At 36.9% G+C, this 13014-nt stretch overlaps 1 protein-coding gene across 5 annotated transcripts in view; it reads left to right on the top strand.

Annotated features, from left to right (window-relative positions):
• LOC122760085 (rho GTPase-activating protein 32-like) overlaps positions 1-13014 on the top strand; it is a 38979-nt gene that overhangs the window by 4006 nt on the left and 21959 nt on the right. For all 5 annotated transcript variants that reach the window (XM_044015157.1, XM_044015158.1, XM_044015159.1 and 2 more), the window contains exons 2-5: positions 7258-7371; positions 9306-9414; positions 10731-10825; positions 12548-12632. In XM_044015157.1, coding sequence (XP_043871092.1) covers positions 7283-7371; positions 9306-9414; positions 10731-10825; positions 12548-12632 — 378 coding nt within the window. In that variant the 5' untranslated portion in view covers positions 7258-7282. The remainder of the gene's footprint in view (positions 1-7257; positions 7372-9305; positions 9415-10730; positions 10826-12547; positions 12633-13014) is intronic.

The following is a 13014-nucleotide window of genomic DNA, read 5'->3' on the forward strand; positions in this document are numbered from 1 at the left end:
CACAATTCAACATAATATAATATAATAGATCTTGAAATGCGTAAACTGCCTGCCACCAATACAACAAACACAGACAGAGCAGCTAGCTGGTGACCTTCAGGGAGCATTTAGTAGCTAAAGAGACGGATATTTCTCTCAAGTTTTGAGCAATTAAAAACCAAAAACATAAACAAATAAACTAACTAATTACCTGCATCATTCAAACACAAATATGACTTTCAGTGAATAAAAAATGTATCGATTGTTGTTAACTAACTAGCCTTGTGTTCACGTTTTTAATGACATTTATAATAATAAACTTAATTTTTTTAGTACAGTTAAAATAAATAAAATAAAAAAAAAATTAATAAATGAAAAACAATAAAAATAATTAAAAGCGTACACAGTAATCTATAGGGCTGCGAGTTCGTAGAAATCTGGCCTCACGACACACCCTGATACCGAAGTAACGATACAATATTTTGTGATTTATGGCAAATGAATCACCCCCAAAATAGTTTACTTGGGTTCCTCCTAATACCAATAATGCATTTTTTTGTCAAGTGAGAGGAGTGAAAGAACAAGGAGTGCTGAAAGTCTGCTGCTAACTAGTGGTCGGATAATTCGGTTTCATATATATTTCTATATATATGTATGTATATATGTATGTATATGTGTGTGTATGTATATATGTATATATATATATATACATATATACATATATAGAGAGAGAGAGAGATTCATGTGACAGACTGTTTGTGTTTCATCGGCTTTTGTCAAACACTGATAAAGTAAAAGGCTCTTCTCTTTTTCCGGTTCTTTTCACGTTTTTCTCTCTCTCTACATAAAGATAAACAATCTGTGAGTCATTTGGAGGGATCAGCTGTTTGTTCATCGCCACAAATACAGTACGTAGGCGGCCGTTCTTCATGTTAACAGATTTGCTGATGACTGGATTCATACACTGTGTGTGTGTGTTAGATTGTGTAGGATGCCCTATTTTCCCTTTAAAAAAAGAAGAAGAAGAGAAAAAGTCATGTAGGTCACGAGATACCGGAGCGACGTGTCTCTGTGCTGCTCCACTCTCCTGACATCACAGCGTTATCTTTGTCTCTGACTGAGGCAGGTTGTCACTTTTTATCCTCACATCTCGAATAGTTTTCACTTTTAGTTTGAACACAACTTGAAACAGATGTGGTGGAGATGTAACACCTGCCTGTCAGCTCCAGCTCATACCCAGTTAAACCGTATAAAGTTAGACACTTCATTTTATGTTTTTCTGTATAACAGTCACTCAGTTTATATAGATGTAACATTGGAGTGGGAGGTTGTGTCTGGACGTCCATTTTTAAAATTATCAATTAATTATTCAAATTAAGCAATAAAAAATATACAAATGCAAGATTAGAAAATGTTCACATTCCTAAGATTAGAACATTTTCGTATGCGGAGAATAGAAAATGATCGCATTTCAAGATTAGAAAATGTTTGCATTCTGAGATTAGAAAATATTCATATTCTGAGATTAGAAAATGTTCACATTCCAAGATTAGAAAAGTTCACATTCTGAGATTAGAAAATGTTCACATTCATACATCAGTGTTTACCAAATCTGGAAATCATGATGTTCTCAAATGTCTTTTCAGTTTCAATGATTTTATTTTTTTCTTCAAATGGAGCAGAAACCAGAAAATATTCACATTTAAGAAACTGAAAAATCAGAACCGACCATCAAAATAGTTGATTAATTTTCTAATCGAATTGAGTGATCAATTAACAATCATTTAATTGGATAATCGTTGCAGCCCCAGTACAATAATAGTACTACAAGTGAACAATTTAACCAGGTATGCAAAAAAGTTCTAAAAGAAAGAAATATTATTATTTTGTATATGTTGCACACATAATTATACACACAATTACTGCACAGAACCAAATATTCCACTTGTTCTGAGTGTAGTGATATGACAGGCTCGCTCAGTAATGAAAAACTGAATTGTGTACTAAAATTACAGAGGCTGTTTTTACAGTGTTTATTGTTCCATAATGTTTATAACACAGAGCTGGTGTTATATACTGAGTTTATGAGTTATATATTGTAGTGTGTTTACTGAAGTTGTTGAGTTTAACTGAGAGATAAAGTTGCGTGTCATCAGCGTATTGGCGAATAACAAACAGCACTGGAAAACCTTGACCACTTAAAGGTCGTTTTAATATAATTATTGCCAAAAACAAACACAGCCATCGAGATAATGCTACTATCGTTACCTGATGAACAATATTTTTGGCGACGTGGTGCTAAATGAGGACAGATATTCCCAGCGGCTGCTGACAGACCCATGATAAGAAACGCTGCTGCACGGTTACACAGCACAATGACTGGCCTTGCTGATTGTGCCACATCACACAGTGAGTCTTTTCAAGTGTAGGAACATGTTGTACTTCACCGTGAGCCTGTGAGCTTTATACAGTAGATGGCTGTATAGACGAGGAGTCATCATGGGCTTTGGTCTCAACAGTAGATACACAACCTAAATTAGGTCAAGTCACACTATAGTTTTATGATTTACAGTACGTCAAACGCAGTATAACAAAGATTCAATCGTAGATAATGATATGATATTATCTCGTGATAAAAAATCACTTTCAGTAAGTTTATCATGGTGAATTTCTATTATCGTAATCATCATTATTATTTAATGTGATTGACTTGAAATATCCTGTCTAGCTCTCCAAAATACAGTCCTTGTGATTTATTTTTTAAATGATCCACAAGGAGGAGCTGCATCTTTCTTTCAGCCTTGGTGGAGGTCTGTGCTCTCTTAGCACTCTTGTTTCGATATGTCTTTGTTTAAGAGACTGGAGTACTCCAACGTAGTTTGGACTTGACTCAACCGTCCATTCATTAGCTTTAATAACCCTTTACTTTGTGGGCTGCATCGCGAGCCAGAGCCAATTCCAGCTGACATCGCCTACATACAGAGACAAACAACCATTCACGCAGTTCAGGCTACATCCAAACAAAGTTAAAAAAAACATCATCTATGTCCACATTAACACACCTGAAAACGTATGTACATGACCATTCAGTTGGGTCTGGCCAAACAGGAAGCTGATTCTCTGGCCTGCAGTTGTTTTCTTAAAGTTCTCCTAAAGAGAGTCAACAATGGGGGAAAGTGAGGAAAGAATGACCGTGAGGTCAAAGTTGTGGCTGATACGAACTCTTCAGAAAGTGCAAAAAGTTTTCAAACAAAAACAAGAGTCAGAGCAGCATGTTCAAAGGCATTATCCAAAACCAAATTAATGCATTTTTAAACATAAATGTAGTCTTATAGTCTCCAATTACCTTGCTAGTCTTTGGACGGTGGGAGGAATCTGGAGTACATTGTCAAGACCCCAGTCTCATATCATGATAGTAGGACTATATGTACATTACTATGTATTGTGTATATTCTTTTACATGGAATGTTGTAAATGTATTTTTGTCTCATCTGTGACATTGTTGTGGGTCCTGCGTGTCTGTAGAATTCCGTAGAACGTAAATTTCGTCATTTGGCCATTTTTGTGAAGGTACATGGACAAATATAAGCGCCGGCCCAGTTGGTTACGCACTTTTGTTTTGGTCCAAAGAGACGGTGAAGATATCTTTGTAGATCCTCATTCATCTGAGTCGTCCTGCGTTGTCCAAAGATAATTGAAAAATCACTGAAATTAATGAGACATTCAGTGACTTTTCAAGAAAAAAAGTGGACGGTAACCATGGAAACTAGCTTGTGATAATGAAAGAAGGTTTGCATGACTCAGTGCTCTAGAACACAAGGACATACAAATAAGGAGGAACCTTTTTGGGAGAAATCATGTAGATTGTGTACGTAGACGCCAAACCTGGTCCTTTTGGTTGGCGATTCATCGTTGACACATTAAAACAAACTCCTCCAAGCAAGTTTATCATAGCTATGTCAAACTCTGTCCATATGTCCTCCAGATACAGAAGTTGTCAAAAGTTATTTCTCTATCTCGAAGGGGCGTGGCCTCAGCGGCCTGATAAAGTTTGTCCTTCGAATGTGGCAGGAGAATTGTGAGTCATCATTTTAAAAAGTTTAAAAAGTAAATTTTGTAGAAACGTGTTGAGTTTGTTGCCCTTTTTTTTTTACCTTTTTTTTGAACAAATACAATGTTTGCCATGTTGGATTTTCTGTGGATTTTTTAGAAAAGCCAGATTCTCGATAAAGTTGACAGACAAATTTTAAATAATACATTCTTTAGTTTGATGCCACACTGGCTCTATAGCACCCCCTCATGGATTTTGGGCTGTGGTCACTGCACAGTTTCTCCAATATTCATGAACTTTGGTACACATTGGGGGGACGAGGTCCCTTTTGAATGCCCTGTTTTGCCAAAGTGACCCCTACTGGACAGAAAATGGACTTGCTGCACTTGCTCTTCTCTTCCCTCTGCCAGGGTCATGTTGTCTGTTAGATTCTGTGTGAGATATGGACAGAGTAGAGTCAGAGCTGCTCTGTGTTACTGTCTGTCCGCTCACATTCTGCTGAGTCAGCACTCTTTGTGGAAGTCCGTCAACAGTGAGGCTCAGTGAGGCTCGATGCCAGAGAGGCTGCTGGGAAAACTACTGCTCCTGCAGCAGCGAGTGTTTCTGATGAATCTATTCATGACTCCAAACATGTCTGTGTTGATTAGGATGATAAATATTTTTAGGTTATATCCCATGGCCATTACACCAACAGGGACTCTAATCAAGTACTTAATCAAGTCCCACTTTTCCACTCTTCTCCCAGGGACTCTGGGATAAACTCCACTCTTCTCAGACAACTTCCCTCAAGATTTTGAAGTGTTTCTATGGTGAATTTGTTCGGTCTCGGTATGCTGAAGAGTTAAGTTTGTCCTTCACTGGAGATGAGGGGCTTCGAGTCCAAACACCTGAATTCAATACTTAACAGGTGTGGACAAATACTTTTGTCCCTAATGACATCCAGAATTTGTTTTAATAGGGACCGATACCACAGGACCTGCCAATTGCAATAAGTAGCCTTATATAAAGTACCTTAAATGGATACCTGAGTAAAATGGGTGAAAACTGTAGTGTAAAGCAGCTCATCAAGACTATCCGAAAAGCTCTATATAAATACAGACCATAATACCAAAATCTAGAGTATATACTGAGGCCGATATCAGTCCAATTCAGTCATTTAAGACTTTTAAAAAATGAGGATACTATGATTATATGTAATTCTCCAACTGTCCAACAATGACTCTGTCTGTGCATAGATAAAACGTGATAAATTTAACATTTTTCTTCTCCCAATATCTGATTTAAGTTTGCAAAAAATCCCCTTAATTACCATAAACTCTCATAATTCCCATGGAAAGTATTCGATTTGGAATATTTCCAAAATTCCCTAATTAGAGTTCTGGAAATTTAATGGTAACCCTAATCCGATCTTGTGATTTTGACCAGTATCTGGTATCATATCCTAATCACAATATGACAATATTCAAAATCTGACCGATCATATCTCGTCTCCTTTGATATAATATCAGTATATTCCTCAGTCTTAAGGACCTACAGACATATTTTAGAGAGGTTTTATGCCCACATGGCTGTCCCACGCAGCACCCTCATTCATTTGTAAGATAGTTGTGGGAAACTATAGAGGAAGACTAAGAAGAGTCTCGTTTCACCCTCATCGGGACATTCCATCGCTTTTGTTTACAGTAGACAGAGTTGAGCAGAGTCTGGTAAAGAGTGATAGTATCAGTCCTCACATACATTATTATATTCGCTCCAGACACGTTAATTTATTATATTTAAATAAATGGCATGTTTTAGCTTTTATTGCTCCTGTGTAATTGGGAAATGTTTTGCTATGAATTCTTTGTTCTTAAACTGTAAATAAATAAAACATTTTTTGGATGATTTGGATTCAAAGCAGGAGAAAGAGACGAGATTCCTAAAATAAACAGTTTAAAAATAATCTGGTTCACGTGGAGGCGTGGACACCACGGCGTCCATGAGAGAGTGTCGAGGATTGGTTTGTGTGTGGGATTGTTTTCCATCTGTTGGATGAACATTTTACAGTCTTTTTCCTTTCATTTTGTACAATAGAACACCAAAGGTTTATTATTATTGGAAAGCAAACAAACATGAAACAAAAAAACCTTAAAAATGAAATGAAAGGCAAATTTATAATCTGCTTCAAAATTGATCTGGACTCATCATTTTTGGTGTTTTATGTTATTATCTCGAATTTCTTTACCAAAGTCATGAAATATTTATCTGTCAACAAATTTATCTTATTTTTTTCAACTTAAGAGCTGAATTTTTTGGCACAGAATTTCATCTTGTGTCCGTTTTGACTCAAGTTTTTGTCCAATAACTTATATGAGATATTTCTCGTGCTTTTATTTTGATTCAGCTGTTTTCAAACTTTTTATACCAAGTACCACCTGAGAAAAATATTGATCTCTCTCTGTAACATTTTACTCATTAGAAATTGCTGAAATTTGATTTAAAAAAAAGAGAGAGAAAGGGGCTTACAAGATGAAAGGAGATCTTTAAAATAAATCAAAATGTATTATAACATTTAAAAATAATTTCACATCCCACATCCCACAAATATGATGAAATTGAATTTTGAAGTCTAAAAAGAGTCAGATATTGTGCATCCGTAGCTGTAATGAGTCTATTTTTCAGCTTACAGTCTCATAAATCTCTTCCATACTTAATTTATTTACGGTAGAACAGTATTTCTGCTCGCGTACCACTGCTGGTACACGTACCACAGTTTGAGAACCAAGGCTCTAGATTATTTTAAGTTGTCATCAGAATTTACAGAATTTTGTGGTTCTTCAAGTTATCGTTTTTGTCATTTACTCTTGAATCTTGGAAGAAATATCAGTCTAAAAACACTCCCGATAAATCGTCATATCCAGAAAACAGTCAGATACGTTGCACCCGTAGCTGTGAGGAGTCTGTTTTTCGACGTAGAGTGACAGTGACATGAATATTTCTTGTATACGTCTCCTCTGTAGCAGCCTCTGCCGCTGTGGTGTGACGTCATCATACATCGCAGCCCTGGAGTCGCGCTCGATGCATCGTTAACCAACGTCTGGCGTTGCATCGAACTCATCCTCGAATCATCTCTCCCCCTGTTTTTTTTTCTCTTTACACCCACCCACCTTCCCTCTCTCTCTGTCTGATTCTCACACTGTGTCTCTCTCTCTCTCTCTCTCTCTCTCGCTCTCATTTCTCCTCCACAGCAGGCTGTTGCAGTGAAGCAGCATCATGGAGGCTGGGTGCGTGGTTGCCGCGGTGATTGAAAATGCTGCTTCAGGACCCCGGGGGGAACCAGGAAGTGGTGACGTCCTTGAAGGGTGAGTTGGGTTTTTTTTTTTATCCCCTCTTCTTCCTCCTCCTCCCCCTCCTCCTCATCATCATCATCATCATGTAATGATGATCACATAATGTGTGTGTGTGTGTGTGTTCATTCATTCATTGCTGCATGAAGTAAAGTTGGTGCTGTGGAAGCATGACAGTGTCTTTTAGAGTGAGGACACTGAGGATATTACCAAGTTTATTGTCAACTTGTCAGTTTCTTTGCTCCATATGACAAAGAAATCATTGAAACGGATTAATTTTGGTTGTGGACAATAATTCCCAGGTTTGAGAAACACTGATCAACATTTTCTGACCAAAAACCCCAAATCGATTAAACAATTATGGAAATAATCATTCGTTGCAGTCATAATCAGGTACAAATCTCATTCTATTTCCTATGAATTTACATTTTATCATTAGTTGTATTAGGGGTGTGAATCACAGGATATCTGGACTTTACGATACATGGTCCACGATACCAATAATATCATGAAACAACGATTCTGTGATAATCAATATATTGCGAGACAATCCTATACGTATAGCGATACATCACAATATCTGTCTAACTGAAGAAAATGTGAAAAGATAAAGATTTCTCTATTTATCCACAACATAGTCAAAGGTCATAAAGTCTATGTATTGAAGACATATGGAGCATTTTCCACCCCTCAGTTTCCCCTCATTCATTTGAGCAGCGCCACCGTGAGGAGGACATGAAGTAGTGACGCCAGGCGAGTGAAACTTAATGAGCAAATTAAAATTCACGTGATGTGTCGATGGATGTACGATATTTTGCAGATGATTTGATGTGATATACTGATTTACCTGGGGAACTTGGACCGATAACCGATACTGATATATAGCTGCTAAAGAGGGTAGAAATCGCCAGAGACACCATGATACGATATAGTCACGATATTTGAGTCATGATACGATATAGTCACGATATTTGAGTCATGATACTCTGAAGTGGGATTAACGATACATTTTTCATATTCACGTCACAGCAGATGTACATGTATACATATTCATTTTATCGTGCGAAACAAGTAGCATAAAAACATAACAGCTGTAGAGGGCGCTAGCACAGAAGTGAAGGTGGTGGCAGTTTATTCAGCCTGTTGTTTTAGCCGTTAATCGTGTTTTGCTGATATACAGTTTACAGCCATTATGGGATTATACCGATATATCGTACTAATAATATCGTGATTTCATAGCATCTCGTTCTGCTGAATCACTGTGACAAACCCCGTCTCTTTTCTGTCTTTGTGTCTCTTAAATGTTGACATGAAAAGACCTCACCCTTCGCTCCAGTTTTTCACTGAGTCATGTTTCATGCGAAGGTTTTTGTGAAGTTTTCCCTCGTGGGCAGATTTTCCTTTATGAATGTGTGAATAGACGATCTGAGCTTCGTCAACCAACAAACACACAAAGACAAATCTAATCTGTAATCTGTAATCTAAGATGAATTCACTGCATCTGTATGTTTTTATATTCTTCATACTGTCACAATGATGGTGATGATTTAAACATCATTAGTGCTGGAACACCATGTTTTCTGGTGCAGTGTCATGATTTGAGCCACATGTTGTAAATGCATGCCTCTCACTTGCTCCCTCTGGTGTCATTTTAAACAAACTGCATGACTTTTTTTTATAAAAACCACAGGGCACATGTATGTGAACATGTATGTGTTGGTGTCTCCCTCTCTTTTTTCCTTTCTTTCCTTTATCTCTGTCTTTCTTGTTTATCTCTATTTTTTGTCATTCTCTTTTTGTTTCTTTTTGCCATTTGCTCTAATTTTTTGACTTAATTTCTTTCTTTTTTCTTCTTTCTTACTCCTTTTGGTCTTTCTTTCTCCCTTTTTTTGTGTCTTTTTGTCATTTTCTCTTCTTCTTGTCTTGTCTTCCTCTCTCTCTCTTCACAGAGACGCGCTGCCGTCGACTGACCTCGACAAAGACGGCATCTCACCTCAACCCACCAGTGATAATAATCCTTCAGAAAAGAGACAACAAGAGGAGACACACACTGCCATGGTACACACACATACATGCAACAATGCTTTATCACTAACCTTAACCATAGCCAGTTAATAACTAACACTAACCATAACCTAATCACAGTTTAAATTTTAGTCCTAAACTTATACTGTACAGTTTCTCAGAAATGAGGTTCTGCCTCATTAGGACCGAGTTTTGGTCTCCATGAGGACTATACTGGTCCTGACAAGGTCAGTGTTTATGACAGAAAACACACACACACACACACACCTGTGACTCATCACTCACAGGAAATTAAAGGGAATACACCGACAGACATGTCACTGTTCATCTTCCAGGTTATGTTTGTTTGTTACTCGTATACACTGTGATGTCATGTGACCGTCACATGACCTCAGTCAGTTACACACACACACGCAGAGTAAAATAGGTTTGTGTGTGTTTGTAATCTTGTATTTGAGGAGGTGTGTTTGATCACTGCTCACAACTGAACTGACTGGTACTGACGAGTCACGTCAATGGAATGTGAAATTATGTAATAATAATAAGTAGAAAATGACCTGAAGCAGCAGAGCATGAAACGATCCTTTCAGCCGAATAACATCGTACTAAATCAAACGTGTGGTAGAAATGTAACAGGAGTAAAGAATAACATAAGAGTTCAGGCTGCAACTAATGTTTATTTCCATAATTGATTCATTCATTGATAAGTTGTTTGATCCATAAAATGTTAAAAACTGTTGATCAGATCTGGAAATTATTCAGTTTTAATGATTTCTTTGTTCTATGGAGCAAAGGAACCAGAAAATATTCACATTTAAGAAGCTGAAAAATCAGACAAATTTGTTTCAATTAATATTGATCACCTAAATCATATTCAGAATGATTTAAGGTCTAGTTTTGAAACACTTAGCCACTTTTCTAATCCTTCAAATTTGACAAAATGGTTACTAACACATTTTCCTGTGACGTGACAAAGTCTGATCAGCTCACTCTTTCCTTTCAAGTGTTGACGGACTTATTTAGCCTCCAGTTAGCATTAAAAAACTCAAAAACACATTTGTGTTTGTTTGTCCATTGTGGTCTACTGTAAAAACATGGTGGTTCAAAATGGCCTGATATAAATATAAAATGCTAATTCTGAGCTGTTTTATCTTCTTTTTTGCCAAATACAATACATTTTACACACTGGTCCTTTAAAATGTAACTCAACCAAAAAACTCCTCTTCAAAAAAATCACTTATGTTGTTATAAATTCTGCATTTCTGAGTGGTTTTAACTGTAATATCTCTTTAGAAATTTAAGTATTATGTGACTGGACTTCGCTGATGTTTACTCTCTGTGTTTGCCAGGCGAGGAGTGATGACATCATCACCGAGCATCCTGCCGAGCCCCTCCTGCGCTCCTGCGTCAGCACGGCCAGCATGAAGGTCAAGAACATGAAGAAGTAGGTGCTTCTCTGTCGCTGCTGCTGCTGCTGCTGCTGCTGCTGCTGCTGCTGCTGCTGCTGCTGCTGCTATAATCAGCTATAAACCAGGGCTTTTATCCAGGCCAGCCTTAAAATGATGCGGCTGACACAGACAGCAGTGGAGAAGTAGGAAATTAACTTTTTTTTGCCCTCTAGAATATGTTTTGGCTTCATTTTGGATCATTACAAGGGCAATTTTATGTAATTCTAAAAATGAAGTCCACTTTTCTTCCATGAAGACTTTTTAGGACCTATTCTAATGCCATTCAGACTGAAATGTAATAGCAATAACTATATAAAAAGCTTAAGACATTAAAGAAATTAAGTTGATTCAAATATTTTACTCAAAAATCTGTAATAGCAGTATTTGGGAGTCCTTAAAAATGAGGGAATTAAATTTCAAATCTGATGCTACACAAAAAGTATCAGACCCAAGTTTTTTTGGAAAATTTAAAAAATAAGTTATGGATTATATGGAAAATATTTTTTTCATAAAAGATTTTAGCATAATGTAATCGAACTGGCATTTAAAGGGTTAAAATCCCAATAATTATTCAATATTTGATACTATATTTGAGGATTGAAGTTGATCAAATTAACCCAAAAAAATCCCATGAAAATGATTGATCTGTACTAATTTTATAGCAGTTTTTGTCACCCCAGAGGGTAAATCTGATGCTACACTAAAACTATCAATGCAACAAAGTCATTATTTTGGGTAACCTTTGACATATCCAAGACCAATTTAAAAAATAAATAAAATAAATTCCCCATATGTTGTTATATGGAAAATTACTAATATTTTGTGTGTGTTTTTCATAAATAAAGAACATAACATCAAGTTGCCAAACTGGCAAACTTGTTAAAACCCTCAAAATAATTGAATGTTTGGTAGTTTTGAGCAGGGCTGAAGTTGTTTAATAGATTTATGCAGAAAAAAAGCAGAAAATAATATTAATCGGTTATGTTTTTATAACAGTTTTTTGAAAAGTGGACATTTTTGTCCTTAATGACTTAAGGGGGTAGTAAATTAATCTGAAGTCTGAGGGTTAAAATATTGGCCAGAGGGACCGAGCAACAGTAACGTCATCTGTTTCATTCAGACTGCTTGTACTTTATTTTGTTCGAGTCGAGCGAGCTATTTGAAGATAAGATAATCCTTTATTAGTTTAACAATGGAGGAATTTTATAGGTCAGCTGCTCCATGTTTGCAAAATTTAGATATCCACTTTACAAGTGTATTAAAATTGTTTTATTTACTTGAAAACATTTAAAAGGACAAAATATAGAGAAAGTGGAATATAATGCAATAGAAATAATGACAAAAGTGTCTTTATATACATAAAATAGTGAACTATTCAATGTCAGAAAGTGACTAGAATAAAGGAAGGAACTTCTAGTCCTTTATTCAAATTCTAACAGTAAAATCAAAGATTTAGAGAAACATTGAAGTTTCCTCTTTTTGATTTGTTTGTTTCATTTCTGCAGTCACACAAATTTGTGCAATTCCAGAGCTATTTCAAAGACATTTTGTCCCGAGAACACGCTGCTTTCTGACTGACGAACAAACAGAGGGAGAGAAAGACGAGTTGTCCAGCACCGAAACACACGACTAACCTCTGGCTTCCTCTTCCACTTTACTTAATCTCTCCATCATCACATTTTACTCATGAGCTGCTGCTGTTGTTTTGAACATTTTAGGCTGACGTTCCCCAGAGGACACTTTCCCAGGCTGGAGGAGTGTGCACACTTCCACTATGAGACTGTTGACTTTGGCAACGTTCAGGTGAGAAAAAAAAACTGATGAAAAAACGCAAAACACTGTGGCTGAGTTTACGCAGCAGAGTGAACTCACAGGGAAACACACTGTAGTGACATGCACTCGCTGAGTGTCCGTGTTTGTCTCTTGTGGACAGTCCCAACTTCATAATTGCATTTCCTTCCCTCCAGTTTCCTGTAGATGTAAATGTAGAACTTATGTCGGTGTGTTGCTTCATCAGGATAAAAAAACAGCACAGTTTAATCGAGTTAAGGCCGTAGTCCGGTCAAGACAGGGAATCGGATAATTTGCAGAGTCCGAGTACACATGCAGAGGAAAAAATGGATTTATTGGCCGTGTACGTCTGACTCAGCCTCTGTAGGAAAACGCACAGTGAATGGTGCGACGG

This window comes from Solea senegalensis, unplaced genomic scaffold (genome assembly GCF_019176455.1).
Source record: "Solea senegalensis isolate Sse05_10M unplaced genomic scaffold, IFAPA_SoseM_1 scf7180000012949, whole genome shotgun sequence".
In the NCBI taxonomy this organism is placed as follows: domain Eukaryota; kingdom Metazoa; phylum Chordata; class Actinopteri; order Pleuronectiformes; family Soleidae; genus Solea; species Solea senegalensis.